Genomic DNA, 22,006 nt, shown 5'->3' on the forward strand with positions numbered 1-22,006 from the left:
AGCGAGGCGGAGCGGAGTTGCGGACTGTGCGGAGCGAGGCTGAGTTTCATTTTCCGTCTCCCGGCTCTGTATTTCGTTTCTTTGCTAATCTTCCGCTTTTCGCTTTTAAATGCATAAATTTTGAAACAATCCTTGTCTACTTCAGCGAAGCAAAGATTTTATCAAATCATTCTCATTAATATTTGCATAGCTCTCCGCTCCGATGCAGCCTTAAAATTCTCTAAGCATTTTCTTGTAATTTGGGAACAGTTGGTGCGAGTGTAGTAAACCAGAGAGATGTCTGGTCCATATCTCTCTGCGTCTACCTACACAGCCGGGAGACATTTGTATAAGCGATGTCATTTACAATAACATCTAATAAAACACATACCTGTTGTTATATTTTTTATTCAAAACAGCGCAAGTTATGGTTATGTACAAAGGTTGTCAATATCATATTTATTAAATGCGAATCAATTAGGTACCTACATACAATAAAATTACAAAATAAATTAATTCATTTCATTATCTACAATTGCTTGTAATACGACATGCATGAATCTGAGCTTAAATGCAGGAAGTGCTAGCCAGGTGTTGGCAAACATTAATTAAAGATGATATTTACAATTTATTAAATAGGAATTTTTAAAGGCTACATGTTAAATAAAACCTCCAGCCGAAGAGGTCTAAATGAGCTGCCTAATTTGTAAAACGGAGTATTTTGGTCAAATGTTTTATAAATAAACTCAGCCGCAAATATAATATATTTCATTTTACCATTTCATACTTCTTACCTAGAATTGAGGCAGAAACTATTATAATGAAAAGAAAGGAACTTTATTCAATAAATTTTCACAATTACGCTTTCGGTAATTCATTTTTTTATAATAATCACGATGTGTTTGATCTTAGAATATTGTACACAATATGACATTTGTTAAACACTCAGTATCATAATCAATGAAGTTATTCTGCAATAACTATTAATTTCATTTACACAATTCAATAAAAAAAACTAACTAGGTTGCAAATAAATTTATACATGAAATCGATTACTTTCATAAGACAACTTAAACACTAGAATAAATAATACTAACATATGTAAGGCTCGAGACATCTCAAAATGATTATGATTTATAAAACTATTATTATTTTAAGATTTGAATTTACTTTTATCCTTGCGATATCTAGGGCTGAATGAACCTAAAAATTAGATTATTTATACGTCTAGATAGACTATCACAGCTTGGAAAACTAACAAAATTGAATTTTAGAACTACCCTCTATTTTGAGCAATTCACGCATACTAACACAAAGTTTCATTCATACAATTCGCGAGTGTAAGAGCGCTGTCGCACTATGTCCGATCCGAATCCGATCCGTGCCCGTGAAAACACGGTCCGGTGTAGTCTTAGAACTATTTCTAACGGTTGACGGAAAGAAATCAGATGACAGAAGGCAGATCTAGTGTGAAAACTCCTATGACTACTCTGGACCGTGTTTTTACGGGTAGTGCGAAAGCGCTCTAAGACGTAGTACGTCTCACGCACGCTTAACTAATATTCCTGGCCTGTTTTATCGGTTGTCTAACAGCAAGAGACTCTATGTAGATGTATAAAGTATCTAAGCCCTAAAACTACAATTTAGAAAAACTCAGAAAAATTTGACAAAATGTAATGTTATAAACACATTTTATAATAATTCTTGGTTAATAATGGTTGTTGCGTTGCAATATGATACTTTTCAAATATACCCTCCTCTATAAACACTTTCTTTAAAGATTGTTCTAAACAAAATCAGATACATTAAAATCATTTCCAGAGGTCTCGATCCTTCCAACTATATACAAATAAGCAATACACTATCTACAAGTTAAAATAAAATAGGTCTTTTAAAAATCTACAAATAAACCAATTAGCTTTGAGCGTAGTTTGTCGTTGTGAGCAACAGATGGCGCTGCTACAGTTTGGAGCATTAGAAATAGACGTGTAAAAATACCATATTCTTATATTAATTGGCATTATTTGTAGAATTTTAATTAATCTCTCAACTCTTACTGCGATGCATATTATCCTGCACCAATAAATAATTAGAATTAGATTCATAACAAAGAAGATGAATTAATTAGATCAATTATCGTTGCTTTATGTTAATACAATGATTTGAATAGATTAAGTATATTTTTAAAGAATTGCTGTGTATAATGTCAAGTATACTCCATTATAACTTTCTTGCCTTTAGAACGTTCTATAGTATTTATATTAAAAATAGTCAATGTGATTGTGAACGCGTCGTTGGTCATAGACAAGGCAAAGACGACCGAAATCGGAAATCGCGGTGAATACGTGTGGCTTTAGTGACAGTTACTGTATGTTGACAGAAATAATGCTGTATAATATGAAATTATCATAAAATATCAAATCACATAAGTGATATTGACATTGACAGTTCTATAACACGTCAATTTTCCACAGCTTGTACGAGTTCCATAGTTATAGTTATTTTATCTAAATGGAAGAGGAAGTGGCTCATTTGATGGAAAGTATACCAATTTTGAGGGTCACAGGACGGTATATAATAAAGGGATATGCACACTAAAAGAGTGCTTAAGATAATGCTTTATCTACACAACTTCAAAGCGTAAATAGGATTAATGTCTAATATCACTAAGGCTGATCTAGAGTTTAAATTTTTTTCGGGTTTTTGGTAGAACTATGTAAATTTAATCAATAAACATTAACCAGTTTTATGTGTTTACTTTCAGTGTACAGTTACTTAAACACATTATTGCAATAGGAATCTTGAATTTAAAAAAAATATTTTCACAAAATCTGGTATGTAGTAGTAACCAAATAAATATTTTGATTTTGGAATGTCTGTTTTATACAAAAAGAAAAACCTTTATGCAGATTGTTATTATAATGAACGACATATTTTATAGTTAAAATCAATCGTTCCAAAGTTAAAAAGTAACCAAGCGCCGTTACATCGCCATCAAATACACTAAAAACGCATGGTGGATAAACACGTGTGTTTTAAAAAACTTATTTTCGATGAATGGTTTTACAAAAGTTGAAAAGTTTAATATAATATTAATACAATAAACAACGTTTAAAAGAGATTGTTACTATATTATTTTAATTATATGGTATGGCCGATTTCAATATTTGATCCCCAATTTAAAATTATATAGAATTCAGTTTTTATGTCATCTGTCAATTGATACTAAATCTGTATTTCAAAATGTCAATCTTAATTTCCAAAACCAAATAACTAGAAAACGCTAATATCACATTTATACAAAGACACAACAAAGAGGATGTAAATACTACGTAATAAGAGGCTGCCTAAGTAAAAATTTAAATTTAATTTACTTTGAAACGTGCAGTGATTTGAGATAAGTTTGAAATAGTAGTAATTACAGTATGGCGATTGGCGACGAAGTTATAATCCGGTTGAGTTTGAAAGCGAACAGTTGCTTAAGTCGTAGTGTATTTCGTCTATCTCCGTTTTTTACAAGATTATAGCCGTTATCTGTCAATATATCAATCTCTGCACGTATCATTTTTATTTCAATCGCTTTTTTCTTAGAGTTCCGCTCGGCTGACACAGATTATTAAAACGTTCCACAGAACGGTTATTGAAATGTCAAAAGCGCAAAAATTAGAATGTCAATCTCATATCGCCAATTTAGGATTGCGATTGCATATAGAAATCGGCCGTAAAATGAGTAGTTACAGCGCGTATTAAGATAATTAGAATACGCTAAATTTACTATACATATCTTGTTTTTTATTTAAACATCTGTAGAATCTCTAGTCCATATACAGAGTGTATTTTTATAAACAAGCATAAACGGATGCAAAATGCTACAGTACAAAATATAACACAACAATACACATACTGTTTATAAATACAATATTAACACGCGCAGCCGTTGTCTGGCTCCTTGTTGTCACCTGGCGCCTGTCGGAGTATCACCTCATGCACTGTTACGGTAATATTAAGGAAAATAAAAACATAAAAACTACAAGGACCGCCAATTAGATAATGTCGTCTTTAATCGATGCAGGTTTATCTTTTAATCTGTGTTATAATATGTATTACAATTCCAGAAAAACGTTCCAAACCACAATCACGTCGACATTGAGTTAAGAACACAAAACTGGTCACGTGATTATATTAACGGACTGACAAAAAATGGCAGCCCTATTGTCACTCTCTAAATGACATCATGACTTCGAAAGTAGTAGCCCAACCCACATGTATAGAATACAATAATATTTATTAAACTTTAAACACGAATTCCTTAAAAATGTGTTGTTTGTGGCTTGGAACGTTTTTCAGGAACTACGTACAATTATTTCCTCAAGCCATTTTATGCTTAGAAAAAATAAGAGCAAACCTGTTTTAAAGTGAATAAACGACGATATACAGATATAGAAACTAGGCAAATATATTCCAAACGGATAATACAATAAATCATGCAAAATATGTTAATACGAGCATAAAGCAGTTATAATCTAAGTTAATATACTCGTCTCGGAAAATTTAACAGCCTGTATGCTAATAGCACAGTATATATGTACGCTAAAGCAATATGGAGACTACGTTCGAAACGACGCACGCACACAGACGCAAATCTCAACAAAATGATATTAACACTGACCTCTTTGTATATTGGGGATATGTGTGTATTTGTACATAAACACCCGGAATATTTCTCCAAAATGAAAGATCACTCTTCTAGGAACACTCGATACCCAAACAAATTACTTATACCCAAATGTGAATTGACACTCTGCCAAGAAAATGTTCATTACATGGCGATAATAATATATAATAAGTTACCTGACCATTAAAAAGACATGACATGTAATCATCTTAAGAATATATTAACAACATGGCTGACAAAAAATTGTTTTTATTCAATAAATGACTGTTAAATTTAAGGAAAATTTACATAATAATTTGACATGAATATTACTGTTTTATTAGAATTATAATTGTTTTGCTTAGTTTATAATACTTAATGGTAAGGTTCAATTTTGTATAAAATAAAAGTTTATACTACATATATTTGCATGCCTTGTAGGTAGAATAAGAGAAACGTAATCTAAATAAAATAAGACCGATTGTAAAACTGTCCTTATTCTAATGCAAATAAAGATTATTATTATTAACAAGGCCAATGAGCAGAAGTCGGAGTGCTGGTAGGCCCGATATCCACCAAAGCGAGATATATTTTGATAACCAATCAGATTTCGCTATTTCCACATCTCCTCTCCACTTAGCTTCGGTGGAAGCGGATCAAGCGGAGAGATCTGATCTCGATCTCGGTTTTAAGAACTTTATTTTCTCATTAACAGCCGTTCCCAATATTCAGTCTATCTCCGGATGTGCCCTACTTGAGATAAAATCGTAACTTTCGTAATCGGGACTTTTCTGTCCCAATAAACTTATCAACGGTAACTCATCTTATCCGCGCTGTCTGTCTATGGGAAGATGTATAGCTTACCAGCGATAGAAGTTTGTATGGAAATAATTGTAATTCACGCGTCCCAATATAAGGCGATAAGAATGACTTATCGGGTATATTGGGACAGCTGCAGATTATTGACAGTAGAAGGTAGTAATTTATCTCCATCTATAGATAGTATATTGGGAACGCCCGTATGCCAGTCGTCACTTCCATGAGAACATAAAATCAATGAATGAGAGGCGAATTTGCTCATTGCTGCTTTCCGGTTTTAAGGCGGTGGTCCAAGTTACAAGATATATGGTTTATTGTTATTATATTAATATGATGTTTTTATTCATTGGTTTGTATATGATAAAGCAGCCTTTTTTTTAAAGATATTGAGGTGATGATGATTTTGATCCGGTGGAAATAAGCTGACAGCTTCGCTTATCTCCTCTCGTCTCCTTTCCTCTCCGCTTTGGTGGATACCGGGCCTTTAGTCGGGGTGCCCTGCGCTTGGCACGTTGAGACATGCATGACACCTGCTTATGTGTGCGAGCGTTATATCTAACGTTTGTATATAGTTTACATACTGCTTAAGCTGATCTGTTATATATACTGTGATAATCGCATTCATATAGATTATAGAGGATTGTTATTTGATCCAGATATTTGTTAAATCAACTTTACTTTCTTTAATAAAATTGCTTTCGGACAGAAGGCAAATAATGAGACAAGAATATTCGTGATGCATTTAAGGCTCTCACTTTTTAAAATAAATAATAAATAATCTTTTATCAATTTATAGAGGAGCCGTCAGCTCACTTAATTTAATTGCCTTTGAGTTAATCTGTGCCAACTATGATCCTTTGCAACATCGGAGTAATTATTACAAGTTGCCTTGGGTGGCTTTTAGAAAATGAATATATTTTATTATTACACAGATTGGTTTTCTAGCCAATTTTAATTTCAACTATATAACTAACAAATGTTCTAATAAAAGAGGTATAAAAACAATAGAGTAAGCTTTTGTTTCAATATAATATTGTCAAAGTTAAAGACTCTCGCATGATATTTTTTGCCTGTTTAATAAAAGACTTGGCAATTCTTTAAGAACAAGCTGTAAGCGGACGCGCTTTGCAATTATTTACTTGTTTGTTTTGTAAAAAAAATATAACGAAATAATTTTAACAATAGGGAATTTTACGGTGATAGTTAAAGAAACATAATATTCTATTTCAGGCCAACCAAACTAAGTTTTTAAGAGAAATACGCACATACCATGCACAAGTCTAAGCTAGTATTAAAAGAAGAAAGCGGCATAGTAGAGGAAACAAAGGCATCATTAACATCAAGTAGTAAAACAATGTTACTTACACCTCGGTTAGTAGAACCACCACCGACAGACACACTATCACTAAATATACCGAATCCGATACCAAATTATATGAAATAATAAAAAGACATCTCGTATTCCATATTCAAAATTAAATTTCGAATTGTTTCCAGCGGAGTAACAAGAATTTTAATGAGGAATCACTCAATTAATACCTTCAGTTTTATAATTGGAATTTCAAACTTTTTTTTGAAAATCATTTCATTGCACTATTTGGGCTACATAATAAGTCTTTAAAATCAAATAATTATTTAAATGTATTTTGGTAGCACATATTTTTTTTAATTATAAGTGTGAGTAAGTGACTAACGAAAAATATCTTAAAATTTAGATACCTCACAAAAGTAAAGGTAAGAAAATACTTTGGATCCAACTGACTCTTTTAAGTACGACTTAATCATTGTCATTTGTAGAGTCAACATCCAAAAAAAAATGCTGGCCCTCTTGAGATTTCTAAACAGAATTTAACACTTATGATGCTAATAAGAAGATATTAAAATAATTAGTCGTATTTTAGCATTGTGAATATGAAAAAAAATGGACGGAATTGTGCCACAAAGCTAACCGTCAATACTATACGTACCTTTACTTTGCATATGGTTTATTTATACCCAAGAGTAGTCGCGGGTTTACCAATTGACTACAGTTAATCGATACAAATAATTAAAAATATTCGACGATAGATAGGTTTGCAATTAGTTGCTGTATTTATCTCATATATTTGATTGCGTGTTAAAAGTATTTGTAAAAGGATACTGTCTTCAGGAGGTTTGCTTTCCGCTGAGTCCATACCGGGCAGCGCGGCCGCAACTCTTCGGAATAACTAAAACATAAAATTATCTTGTTTTAGTTAACTTAAAACCATATTAAAAACGGACATCCCTGCTCTGGTGGACCCCAGTATCATCCCGAACCATTTAACCATGCGTTCAAAGCAGAGTTTCTCGAATTGTCAGGGATCTAGTACTTCATGAACAACTCGATTGCTATGCGTTTCTTCACTGTGTGTTTTCTTTCTTTCTTTCCTTAATCTGATCCCTACCGCCCAATTCCAACATCGCATAACATCCCACAAACTAAGGTATCATCCCCATTACCTGGATATGTCACATTCCTCCCCAATGCAGTTTTCAACTAACTTTATTCCGTGTAAAACCCACCTATAGAATGAGTTTCCTTGTGCGGTATTGCCAGAACGATGCGCCATTTTTTTTAAAGTCTGTAGGCACTGTATTCTTTTGTTGTTAAAAGAGTATGAATCCGATCACCTACTATCAGTTAGGCTACGCTTTTTTGTCCTGTTGCCTCAAAAAAAAAACAAATTATTACGTATGTAATGCGAGAATCTAGATGTGGGGAACACAATGCTACTTTCCACTACACCCCTGAACCAAGGCAAATTACATGAAAGGAATGAAAACACAAAAGCAAGGACTTATGTTACTTTCTCTTTCAGACCGAGCCCCAATGGACCATTAAGTCACTAGAGTGGTTTAGAATTTTCGTTTGATATACAGAATAGTACATTGGATATAAATCATATATTATTAATATTCTACATAAAATATTTCATCAGAAAGTTGGCGTGTGATACATAAATAATCTTAACAGAAGAAGACCGCAGACAAAGATAACGAGATATATTGATATGTAAATTTCACTTTTAAGTGCCACACGAGCTATCAAATAGATAATTTCTCCATGAACTTTCCACCAAGAACAATGTGGAATTGGAAATTGTGTTTGATTATATCTGTTGAAGCTTTGTTTAATTACAGCTTCAAGGGATCAGAAGCGATTTTATTTCATGTTTATTTAAAAAAAAAAGGTCTTATAAGTGTTGCAAGAGAGTACCACACACCTGTTTAACATTGTAGCCCGCCTTGGCGCTGGTCTCAATGAACATAACGTTGAGCTCCTTGGCTTTGCGGTCGCCCTCCTCGGTGGACACCTGTCTCTTGTCCGACAGATCAGTCTTGTTGCCCACCAGCATGATAATCACGTCGGAGCCGCGCTCCGTGCGCACGTCATCGATCCACTTCGACGTCTGGTGGAACGAGTTCGCATCTGAAATTCAAACACTTAGATCATTAATACCTCAATGCCTCAGCAAAACGTAGAATGTTTTTACGCGACTATGCGTAAGTGGTGTACGTCGTTCCTGCGTAGGGTCCGGGCTAGCCGCAAAGTATTCTGAGGTCATTTTCTCACAGGTTCGATTGTCGGTACCTTAACCACTGCTGTTTTATACATGTGCTGATGAGTCGATACTTTCCTGGAGTAGGAAGGTTTAGATTTTAAGATATCTTGTACTAACACTAGGTTTTAAGTTACTTTGTTACTAACACATTATGACCTCACGTTGGGCGAAATAAATAATTTATTATTATTATTAATAATACGTCTAGATAGACTGTGACAGCTGTGGAAACGTCGAAATAAATTAACCTCTATTTCGAGCAATGCACGGACACTAACACAAAGTGTTATACAAATCGCGAGTGTAAGACGTAGCTTGTCACGCACACTTAAGTAATCAACCTGGCCTGTTTTTATCGGTTGTCTTCTTAGACGTACTACTATTTATACGTATAGACAGAGTCTCTTGCAAGAGCAAGAGACTCTGTCTATACGTATAAATTATCTAAGTTTAAGCAATTGGCTATGTAGAGAAGAAGAAATAAGGGATTGCTTGTGACTAATTCTAGTAGGCGTCATAAGATACATGATAAATTTAAGAATAAATGTATACATTTTTATAATGAAGTCCCCAGCCACTGTTCAGGCATTATCTATAAAAAAAAAAGATGTTTTATTAAAAAATGGGTCTGTCGTTAATCTTACTACTCCACAGCTGAATATGTAACTGATCGGACAGCCTGGGACTAGATTATGATTATTTTATAGCAATAGCAATGACAGTACAATATTGTATATTTCATTAAAAAGAGCGCAGAAAAAGAATGTTGGGAGAGTTTCTTGCGCAGCTTCTCTCTCGGAGAGGGGTTTGTTTTCGAAGCGGTAGTAGTATCTAGTATATTAGAAATGACATCAAAAAGAATTCTAAAGGGATTGGTTTTGAGTAAATAAATGCATTTTCATGCTATGAATTTCAGTCGTCGCAAGCTTCAGTGTTCCTGTTTGTGGGGTGTGTTAGCCTTTATGTCTCAGGAGGACTGGCGCAGTGAGCCGTGATCTTCCGCTGAGATATATAGAGAGTACGTAGACCTTGCTCAGACTTTACTTACGTAGAACTTAGCTGAGTGATAGCTTGGTATAATATTTGATTTCGTTTTTATAGTCATTTGACAGCAAAAATTATGATGAGCTTAAGCTAAAACAGCTCTTACATTATATTGTACATAACTTATATTTTATACATAACTGAGAAAGTTAAGATTATTTCTGAACCTACATACATATTTTCTAAAAGCAAGTATGGCTTTTAAAAAATGATAATCTGAAGTACATACAATCTGCCATTTTAGTTAACGGATGATCCCGTTATAGAAACATTACATTAGTGGAACGTGGTAACGTGGAACCTGTATTGCGGCTGCCATTGTTGTCATATCGGGGTCGCGAATCCAACTACAATCAACCGCTAAAGTTTAACTAAGCCCAAAAAACTATACTTATATAGGTGCCATTCATCATGGTGCGTGGGGTACGTGATACCTCCGCCAGTAGGCATGGTCATATTAATAACAAAGAATCACCTTAATTTCATCATTTTATTAATCAGGTCATAAATATTCAAATGTTTTGAGTTTTTTTTTAGTGTTAATTCCGCCAATTTTGTCTTTATAAACAATTCGACACGTGTATCGCCTCTACACGAGGCATCCTCAAGTCATGTTGACTCGCCAATATCTGGCACGACGTCATAAATATTCTAAATTAAATGTTGTACAAGAGTACAAGAACCAACTTATTTAAAATGGTAAGGAATAATATTGTATCTTATAATATACATAATTCCACCATACATTATTTTATTATATCTCGCAGCGTTTTCGTTGAAAGCTCCCAGGCGGGTTATTTTTCCCGACACCTCCAACAAATATCGTTAATAAATACAAAAATGTATATAAAAACTAAACGAATTTTATACTTAAATCTTAGTCGAGAACATCCATTGGTGAAAAGAGCTTGAAAATCGTTGCAGTAGTTTTTGAGACGCGCACAGACAGACAGAAGAAAGCGAAGGAAGACTTCGTTTTATAATAATTACTAGCTGACCCAGCAAACGTTGTATTGCCACATAAAGTAGAGATGAAACGGATATCCGGTAACTATCCGGTATCCGGCCTATCCGGCGGCCTTAATACTATCCGGCCGAATACCGGATAACTACCTAATATTCGGCCGGATAGGCATCAGGCCTCTTAATTAAAAAATAATCTGTATAAAAAAAATATTTTTAAGTAATTATTTGCTTTATTTAGTTACTTTTAGTATCACTTAAGAAATATAATTAGTTGTAAATTTTAAATCACACCATAGTAAATGAATGTAATAGAAAAAAAATAATTATTTAGTACTCATACAGCACTAAAGGCAAATTATGGTGGATAAATAATAATTTCTCTGCATTGAGAGGTAGCAAGCGATTTCGCTTCTCTCAACCGAATCTAACCGAGTCTACTCGATCGTTCGCGCGCCACCCGCGCAAGTCTGTGTTTGTGTGTGCGATACACCAAACGGCTAAGTTCCGCCGGATATTCGGCCACATGGTTGGCCGGATATCCGGTATCCGGTATCCGGCCACCATGCTATCCGTTTCATCTCTAATATAAAGTAATTAAAAAGAAATTCAATAATTAAAATTTTTGGGGTATAAAAATTAGATGACGACCGATTCTCAGACCTACCAAATACATGTAACATAAAATTTATCGTACTACAATTATTAGTGTATTCGATTGCCATCTTGCAACCCTATTGCGGATCTGTGTATGGAATAGAATATTATAAAAATCACGATACAAAAATAGGTATTGATCGTAGAGGGGTTAAAATGTAGGATTAAGTAATAAAAAGGATAAAAATTTGCCAAAAATGCTAAAAAAATTTTTGGGGTGGACCACCCTTAACATTTAGGGGGATGAAAAATGATGTCCGATTCTCCACCCTAGCCGATATGCACGCTAGATTCACGAAAATCGGTCGAGCCGTTTAATTACGTACACCGTGACACGAGAATTTTATATATTAGATGTATTGATTATATTATTATAGCAGACTAGACTGAATATGTGCGGTTTATCATGTCACTGTGAAATCCCCAAGCTCATAGACATAATCGTGTGAGTAAAAGTATTGATGTACTGTGCCTACACTAATACATTTTAAACAGGTAAATAGCAAAACCATCGTCTATAAATATGTGCTCAGGCGTGCCTGCTATCGTATTATTTCTCGAATTTATACTACATATAAATCCCCTGTGACGCGACGGTGAGCGGGAGCTAACCGAATGTTTTACGATTGCAATGATCTCGGGCTCCGGTGAAACATCGTTACGTGTTACTTAGGCTTGTTACACACTATCGCGATCTCAGGTTTACATTCCAACCGTTTAATGACACTTACATTCAACTGATTCAAATGTGATTCCTCTGGTATTGCAGAGAGAACCCAGGTGCATCCGTTCTCTCTTTCATGCTAAGTTACCAAGTGGGAGGCTCCACTTCGGTAAAATAACAAGGCTAAATACTTTGGAAGGAAGGATAATTAAGCTTCGTAAATCGTACGCTAACTCTTGGGATATAAATATAGCTGATGCTCGTTAAAATATTCTCGTTGCAATAAAAATCAGTTGAGCAAGTTACGCAAGATAAAAGTGAACAACTTGTTCATAACACAACGGTATAAATTGTATAACTAAGTTAGCAAGTTTACGAGCACAATTAAGAAACTTTATCGCTTTTACGTCTCAACAACCGTACACGCTTTCCTTTGAAACATTACAGATACAAAATATAGTGGGTACGGAGCAATGAATAAGGTCTTACTTGAGATATTTGAGTTATTCAGGAAATCTAACATGTTTATGTGCTTGTAGAATTTTTTATGACAGCCATCAACAGAATACCTTGTCGTCATTTCATACAAATCTCTTCATCATATTCTTTTATTTAAATAATACAATATTATATATTGTAAACTATGTGACCCCGAAACCGACAGACGTTGTTCTATCAATAGGAAAATAAATACGACTTAAAAAAAAAACAAAAAAACTAGAAAACCAAACTAAACAATAGAAAATTTATTTTGAAATATAAAGACGATATATGAAATATATAAATTAACAAAAATCTTCTTTTGCAAATTGAAAAATGAAATAATTTTATCAGATTAATGTATTGTCATCGCTCCTCGATAAATCTACGAAGTTTGAACGAAATCTGGAGGTCTACTAGCAAAACCGACAACGATACATTCGGAACGATACGATAATACTCCGAATATATCGCAACTAACCTACTCTAACAAATGTTCGAATTCCTTATCGTTTATCGTTACCATAGACTAATATTTTGATTTTTTTACGATGTTAGTGTGAATGTAATATGTTCAAACCTAAACATTATCTGTGCTTTGTCGCTGTGAAGTGTCAAAAGTCAAAACATAGTTTAGGCGCTAAGGACCATGCCAGACTCTGCACCACTAATTTGGTATCATTTACACATAATGGAAATGTTAAAAAAATATGTAATGAATATAATATGACCATTTAAAATTGAATAAATAATACAAAACTCGCGGATAATAAAATGTAAAAAAAAGTAACTCAACCTTTCTCGTCGACTTCCTATTTCTCAGGCGGCCATTTGCATTATTTCTACGCATAAACGATCAACAAAATGACTTAAATAACTTAGTAGTAAAAAAATCCTCTTGAATAGTAAATCACATATAATTATTATAATAATATTTATTAACTATGTATATTGTATGTCAAATATATCTATACAACTTGAAACGATAATAGCAACGACAGCCTAGATGGTGTCGTTGAGATTATCGTAAAAGTGACGTTTGATTATTTGTGAAATTCGAATATTCGTCTCTGACATTTTCAACTAAGAGTAGGGTTAGGACCGATAATATCGAATAATGTTTCGTTCGTTCAATCATCGTTTCGACATTGAATACGACGTAACTAAGAGTAGGATTCGACACGACTAATGCCACGATTTATCGAATATCGATTTTAGGAGTAGGCCACCTGGCCGTCAAAAGTGAGTCGAAATCGCGCCCAACTGAGTCGGTTACAAACAAACACACATACAGGTGAAGCTAATAGAAACCATGTAAAAAAATAAGATGTAATTATTTCAGGAAAAATGTAGTCTTAAGCCAGTGGAAATATGCAATCAAAGTTATTAAGTTAAAAATGAAACAGATCGTATCGTTTTTGTGTAAAACAGTTTTTATTATACCGCTTTATAATTGCCAATTTTTTAAAGTATTAGTATTATCCTTAAGAAAGAGACATATGCCGTCGCGGACTTTCCTGTAGACCTATAAAAGATACACAATTCCACCATAGGTACATTATTTTGTCATGTCTCGTTGAAAGCTCTCTGAAAGGTGGCTTATTTTTTCCCATATCTCCAAACATCGTTAATGTATAGAAAATTTTAGACAAAAACTAAACAAATTATATACTAGAGCCTTCCTCAAGAACCACGCTATCCATTGGTGAAAACAGCATGAAAATTGTGCAGTAGTTTTTGAGTTTATCGCGAACAGACAGACAGACAGACAGATGCGGCGGTGGACTTTGTTTTATATTTTTATATATGTAGTGATAGAATTCAAAAGAGCAAATGTTGACTTTCCTTCAATTCGTGCCGATATTCTCAATATGTACAGCATTCCCGATGAGTGGAAATGATAAACAATATACTTGACTCTTGAATATATAATTATTCAAGAAAAAGATAAATTAACAAACTATCTATATTAATTATGAATACAAAATATTTCTCAAGCCTTAATTAGTCATTTTCAATACTAAAATTTATGAATTATAATAGATAAGTTTATTAGAACTACGACCCCTGTGCCAGAAATTGGACAGAACACAAGCATAATTAGTAAAAAAGTGAAAATACAGTCATAAAATATAAAACAAAGATATTGTAGATTCTTTTTATTATATGAATATTATTAAAAACAACTGCAACGGAGCGAACCAAAGCAGGAGGCTTGGTACTCAAAGAGCCGCATACAAAACTAATTAATATTTATCCACTTTCATTTGACCAGTGCTGTTGGGTATAGCATGTCCCTTATTTTAGAAATTGCCTAGAGTGTTCACAAGTTTAGCTTATTACGATAAAAAAAATATATCTCACGTACGGTGGGTAAGCTCTGAATAAGCTGTACGATATGAATCTTTTACCTATTTACAGCATTACCTAATGACTTCGTCACATTTTCGATGCGTATCGTATCGTAATTGGTACGTCGTGCCCATAAAAATACAGTGCCGCTCAGGATTCTTGAAAAATAATTCTGAGCTCCAATTGCGCTCGTCACCTTGAGACATAAGATGTTAAGTCTCATTTGCCCAGTACTTTCACTAGCTACGACGCCCTTCAGACGATTGGGTGCGCACTCAGTTCCTAACTCAAGAATTCTTTAGTTACCGTAAGATCAGTGGGAGGCTCCTTTGCACAGGGTGCCAGTTAGTCTATGGGTACCAAAACGGCGCCTATTTCTGCCGTGAAACAGTAATGTGCAAAATATTACTGTGTTGCAGTCTGAAGGGCGCCGTAGCTAGTGAAAATACTGGGCAAATGAGACTTAACATCTTAGGTCTCAAGGTGCCGAGCGCAATTGTAGTACGCTCAGAATTTTCGGGTTTTCAAGAATCCTGAGCGGCACTGCATTGTAATGGGCCGAGCGTATCAATTACCATGAGCTGAACGTCCTATTCGTCTCGTCCCTTATATTGATAAAAAAAAACTCTAACTTATATTATCAGCATCCACGGCCCTTATAAATAATTCCTGAGCAACAGACGGATGATGAAATATTATGCTTATTCAATTCAATGATATTTTATTTTCATCTTGTAAACGTTGTGATCTCGAAAGGCACTAATGGAAAAGCTATAAAAATGAACGGGCAAGTATAAAATGGGTTGGCTCGGGGTGAGGTTCGTAAAACACGCGTAAAGGGGTCATGGGGCTGCCTCGGTCAGGTGTGACTAAAGGTTAAAACCGTAATATTGTCTTGGTGACTAGATTTAGACCCATCTGTGACACGATGTTCACCCAAATATTTGTCCTTTACAAATTACACACGGGCAACGATGTAAACATACCTTAGTACTTTTTATAGCTTCTTTATTAGGTTTACATAACCATGTTGTGGAAATAATATTTTATGAAGAATTTTTAAATGAATAGAAATTGCTGATTTCAGGAAAGGCTAACAAAATTTTAGTCCCAATGTACATTTTATTTGCGTCGTGGAATTGGCTCCAGCTGATTCACTACAAAGGAGTTCATAGAGGAGAAATAGCTAGATTTGTCTCATTTCTGGGAAAATGGACTCGGAAATGCTTCCGAGTTTTCACAGCGATAAGAAGTCAGTCACCCAGATCAGACACTTTATAAATAAACCCCCTTATTCATAATAGTCTGCTAACTTAAAGGATTGCTAATTCTCACTCTATTGACTTTGACTATATAATTGACTTTAATATTTTTTTTTTATTTTACTTTATTCGACAAACCAACAATATTTATGCACAAATGTAAAAATATCAACAAGGAGACTTAAAACAAAAGACACATAGCAAAAATATCAATAACTAGCATGTACAAAAGATTTAGAGACATACAGATTATTTAAAGTAGTGTAACAAAAATAATAGTAATTTCTACAAATTAGCTCCCTTACGCAGGGAGTCAATGACATTATGACGAAAGCAGGTTGATGTGGAATTAAATAAATTGAGTTGCTGATTATTTTGAGAAACTGTATTAAATTGGCGACAAATACGATTGATGCAGGAGTGATATGCTAGGTTAGTACGGCTACGATTATCTTTAAATATGTTGTTGGTACAAACTGTACGTTTAGAGATTTTACAATTGAAATTTATTTTTGGTAATAATGAAGTATCCGTTTGATTATTAACTATTTAATGAAGTAGCATCGTGTCAAGCAGCACACGACGCAAGCATAGAGGATCAAGTTTAAAATATTTAAGTTTATCTTCATAAGAGAAATTGACAAGTTTTCTGTTAAATTTAAATAAAAGTCTTCGCAGGAATCGTATTTGGACAGACTCGATGGTGTCAGCGTAAGTTTTTTGGTAAGGGGACCAAACAGGAGAACCATATTCTAAGACGCTGCGAATAAGACATGTGTAAAGATGCATAAGGCTTAAAGGATTCTTGAACCCTTTTGTAATTCTGAAAATAAAACCCATCATCTGATTAGCTTTCGCAATAATGTTATTTATATGTAAATTAAATGACAAGGATGTATCAAAAGTTATTCCAAGGTCTTTAGCATTAGTTTTAGTTGAAAGTTTGTAATTATTGATTGTGTAGTCAAATTTAACTTGATTGCGCTTTTTAGTGAAAGTAAGCACAAAACATTTACTCACATTTAAAAACATTGCATTTTCTTCACACTACAGTTGAACTGAGTTTAAATCTGTCTGAAGAGACACGCAATCTTCAACACTATTCACTTCGCAAAAGATTTTTAAGTCGTCTGCATAAAGGAGGCACTTATTTTTTATGACTGATATGATGTCATTAATAAAAATGACAAAGAGCAATGGACCAAGGTGTGATCCCTGAGGTACTCCCGATGGAACAGTTATAGGCTTAGAATAAAAAACCATTAACAGCAACTATTTGAGATCTATTGGTAACATATGACATGTCAGAATTTATTAAGATGGGTCATGACCCATCTTAATAAATTCCCATGAATTCCATACTTCTCTAGTTTCTGGAAAAGTAATCGATGATTCACTTTATCGAACGCCTTCTGGAAATCGGTATAAACCGCATCAACTTGCTTCTTATTGTCAAGACAGGTCACTATAAAATCTGAATATTCTATTAAATTTGTGACAGTTGATTTGTTTTTAACAAAACAATGTTGTTGTGAAGAGATTAATGGTTGAAATAAGAAGTAAATATGATCATAAACAATACTCTCTAATAATTACTACATTCAGTCGATAATTACTACATTCAGTTTTTGTACCTGCTTTGAATATGGGAATTACATTAGCTATTTTCCACAACTCCGGAAAGCACCCACTGACTAGAGATTTATTGAATATTAATATCAAAGGCAGTGTAAGTTCTTTACCACAAAATTTAATAAAAAATGAGGGTATCCCATCTGGTCCAGGGCCTTTGTTCGAATCTAGATTCTTGATCTTTTTCAAAATGTCGTTTTCAGACAGTGTTAACTTGCTTAAAGTGTTTGAGGAACCATCTGGAAAGCAAGACTTTGATGATGTATTTTGGTTATCCTGAACGTACACCGATGCAAAATAATCAGAAAATAGCTGGCAAATTTCAAACCCAGATGTTGCAACTAGATTATTATAACTTACGGTCAGTGGCATTTCATTACATTTTCGTTTTGATTTGGTGAAATTCCAAGCCATGAGAGACATTTCGACATTGTTAGTATAACCATTGTAACATTCATCCATCAATCTCCTGGCTCTAGATCGTGTGAAAAAGTGTCGTAATCCCTAGGATTATGAAACATTTTATATTTAGTGTGCATTTTCTGCTTTTCTTTTAAACATTTAACTAATGACTGACTGAACCAAGCAGGTTGTTTTTCGTTATTAATTTTTTTGTATGGTGTATTGTTTTTTATAATTAAAAAGAGTTTATCATAGAAGATATTAAGAATTTCATTTACATTAACTGATGAAAGTAATGTATACCAATTAGTATTTTTTAATTCTCTCTTGGTTGATATAAAAATCGCATTTTTTTTAAATAATTATTGTCTTCGAAAGAAAGCCCTTGGCCGACTACGATTATCAAGATATAAAAAGATGCATCTATGTTTATGTTTATTACCACGAATTCCGTATATAATATAAACTATCAATTAGCTAGGCGCATTATCTCACTACACACAAACAAAATCGTGCAACCCGTTCTAGAGATACAAACAGATAGAATTAAAAAAATAGTAGAAGGGAAAGAAAAGCGAAATTTCACAAAATAAATGCAATTACAGAGGCTACAGATATCTGTAGTAGTATAGATGAACTTTTAATAGCCTTGCGAATCATCATCCGGAAATGAGTAAAAAATAAGTCATGCATTACTTCGGCCTTCAAAAGTATTTCGTAATAATAGTTACAAGCATTTCACTGAATGCAAACAATATGGTAATTATGACGACTTTATTACTCAAAAACTGCAAGTAAACATTAACCTACGCTGTTTGGAGCTTATAGTTTTATTATACCGCGTTATATCATTCTGAAATCAACACACTGGAACCGATTAGCTGCTTAGCTTATGAGGCTGACTAACTAGCATTCTTCAAATGTATACTCAATTAATGCATAATGTTATCAACTTATATCAAAATAGAAAATTCGTTCATTTTTTATCGTCAAATAATAATTGGACGAACCGAGAATTTAAGCGTGTTTGTCAGTTTGTTTGTCCACAAATATACAGCTTTCTTTCGAGTAAAATTTTGGATAAAGAGAACTATGGAATTTACCGTCCATTTCTCGGTCCTGATATACTGCCCCTTCTTCCCCTTCTAACAAGGTGTTCTTCCATTCGCCTCAACACTTTCATGTCACATCTCTTATTCTATGCAGTCTTTTTACACTTGCTATTTTTATTAACCCGGATCTGATCGTGAACTCGTAGTTCTATGTCGACCGTCGACCCAAGACTCTTACTCTACACATTGACTGAAAACTAGATTGAATGCACGTCGATTTACTTTAAGCAATCCAGTATCAGCATCATACAACCTAAACGGGTTTTAAAGTCTAATAGCTGCGAGAACGTTTATTTTAGAGGTGCATGTGTTCGCTTGGGTCATATTCGAAGTTCTGAATGCGTCTACAAACGAGAACGTATTAAAAAGGAGCTATGTCAAAAGTGCCAAAAGAACAGAGCATGTTTGAAATGGTTTGATGCTAGGGGAAGAAACCAGACACGACCAGGACCCTGGCAAATGGAAATCCGTAGTCTTTGCCTACCCATCTAGGAGACATGCGTGATTGTATGTACATATATTCTTGCACCAAGGTTCGAGATTAGGAAAAAGGCAAATGAAATTTTACTTTTTTCGAAAATGCAGCATTAACAAATACGATACTTATATAGATGTGGACGTTTAATAAATAAAAACGTACGTATAAAACGAAGTATAGCAATGCTGAAAACACAATATGTACTCGAATGTAGGGCAAGAAGATTGGTTTGAGACAAATATTTGGCGAGCAGGGTCGGCGAAGGTTATTCAGCACTAATACAGGACTGCCTAATGAGACTGGTGGTTTCAGGGTTTCAATTACAAATGTATTTGTTAATCTTTAACTAAATTCGTTAATTAACATAAAAATAGAAACATGGTGGTGAGACTCTTAGTAACGGAGTGAATCATCCAGGTTCTGAAATAGATACTAAATTGCATGTGTTGCTCGTAGACTGGAAAATTATACAGATTATGATTTAAAAGACTGGAGATTTATAATTCATTAAGCATACAACACCTGGTATTACACGGAATATTTAAGGATCAAATACGAACGAGACATAAATAAATCATACGAGCATTCTATACAAATGATCCTATGAAGCAAGGTCTTCTTACCCTCTAGTTCCTATTAGACAGATACAAGACGAGTCAACACGTACGGCACATAACAGAAGTAAGTGCATAGACTGGCTGGAATCAGCTATAAATTGCATGATAAAAAAAAGTAACAGTCGGAATAATATTTATTATGCATTTCTTAGCGATTGCTTACTTGCTTGAGGACTGTTAAAAGACTTAAGTGAAACATATAAAAATAACGGATGATTGGAAGAACCCATTATTGGAAGACCTTACGGGAAAGGTTAGGCTGTCCTATTAACTTATAGAAATACTAAAGAGGGAGTAAAAAGTTCAAAGCTCGCTAACCTAAGCGATTTAAACGTCGTTATAACTTACAAAAGATTAACGGACCAAGCGGCTGGTGTAAATGATGTTGAACGGCATCATCTAGATTCTACATAATTTTATTCCAATGTATAGATCAAATACAAATATTTTTATTCAAAATAGGATGTGACATCACTTATTGAAAGTCAAAAAATTACCACCCATTCCAAAATGAATGCCTCAGGCCTGAGAAGAACGGGCGCTGCAAACTCAGCGGGCCTTTTTTTTTCATCAAAAAATATGTTTACAAAGTAATATTGTACAATTAAACTTATTATTTAATAGCCTGAGGGCGGTCGCTCCATTCTCAATTTGTGGTATCATTAAGAAAGTCATTTATGTTAGAGTAACCCTTACCACACAAACGTTTTTTTAACAATTCTTTTGAATAACGTAATACTTTTGTTTTGAACATTTTCTGGGATCCTGTTGTAAAAGCATATACATCGCCCCACAAATGACTTGCTAACTCGACTTAGCCGAGTAGTAGGCATTATAAGCTTATGTCTGTTCCTGGTGTTAACATTATGGTTATGACAGTTTCTAGCAAATTCACTTATGTGCCTATGAACATATATCATTAATAGTTCTCAGCGCAGTAAAGACGGAAAAGTCTAAATACAATGGCTTACTTTCAATTTAGGTGCATATTTAAGCGCAAGGGACTTAGTCCTTCAATAAAGTATTTAACATCAAAAACTTATACATGTCAGATATTTTCCACTACTTGCCAAACTAACAGAATTATTCCATTCATCTAAGTACTCTATCTGTCTTATTAATAATCGCAATGTAAAGTTACTCCAAGTCTAAAATTACTTCTCCCTGTCATGTAATTCTGTAGTGACAAAGTTAAGATAAAGACAAACGGCCTTACAAATAAACTTGGTACAAAATTATAACTAAGCATAAACAAAGATTATACAAAATGTTTACAATATCGTTGACAACATTGTCAATACAGTGAT

The 22,006-nt window shown here is 33.9% G+C and overlaps 2 protein-coding genes across 3 annotated transcripts in view; one reads left to right on the forward strand and one right to left on the reverse strand.

Annotated features, from left to right (window-relative positions):
• LOC126968644 (beta-arrestin-1) overlaps window positions 1–22,006 on the forward strand; it is a 294,282-nt gene that overhangs the window by 159,838 nt on the left and 112,438 nt on the right. The gene's annotated exons all lie outside the window — the stretch shown is intronic.
• The window catches only part of LOC126968648 (ras-related protein Rab6), a 32,549-nt gene that overhangs the window by 2,149 nt on the left and 8,394 nt on the right, over window positions 1–22,006 (reverse strand). Inside the window, exons 4-6 of one of the 2 annotated variants that reach the window (XM_050813675.1) lie at window positions 8,698–8,903; window positions 7,593–7,659; window positions 372–3,968 (exon numbers count right to left, since the gene is read on the reverse strand). In XM_050813675.1, the coding sequence (XP_050669632.1) occupies window positions 3,901–3,968; window positions 7,593–7,659; window positions 8,698–8,903 (341 nt within the window). In that variant the 3' untranslated portion in view covers window positions 372–3,900. Of the gene's footprint in view, window positions 1–371; window positions 3,969–7,592; window positions 7,660–8,697; window positions 8,904–22,006 lie in introns of those variants that run through there. The other variant, XM_050813674.1, reaches the window with a different exon arrangement.

This window comes from Leptidea sinapis, chromosome 16 (genome assembly GCF_905404315.1).
Source record: "Leptidea sinapis chromosome 16, ilLepSina1.1, whole genome shotgun sequence".
NCBI lineage: Eukaryota > Metazoa > Arthropoda > Insecta > Lepidoptera > Pieridae > Leptidea > Leptidea sinapis.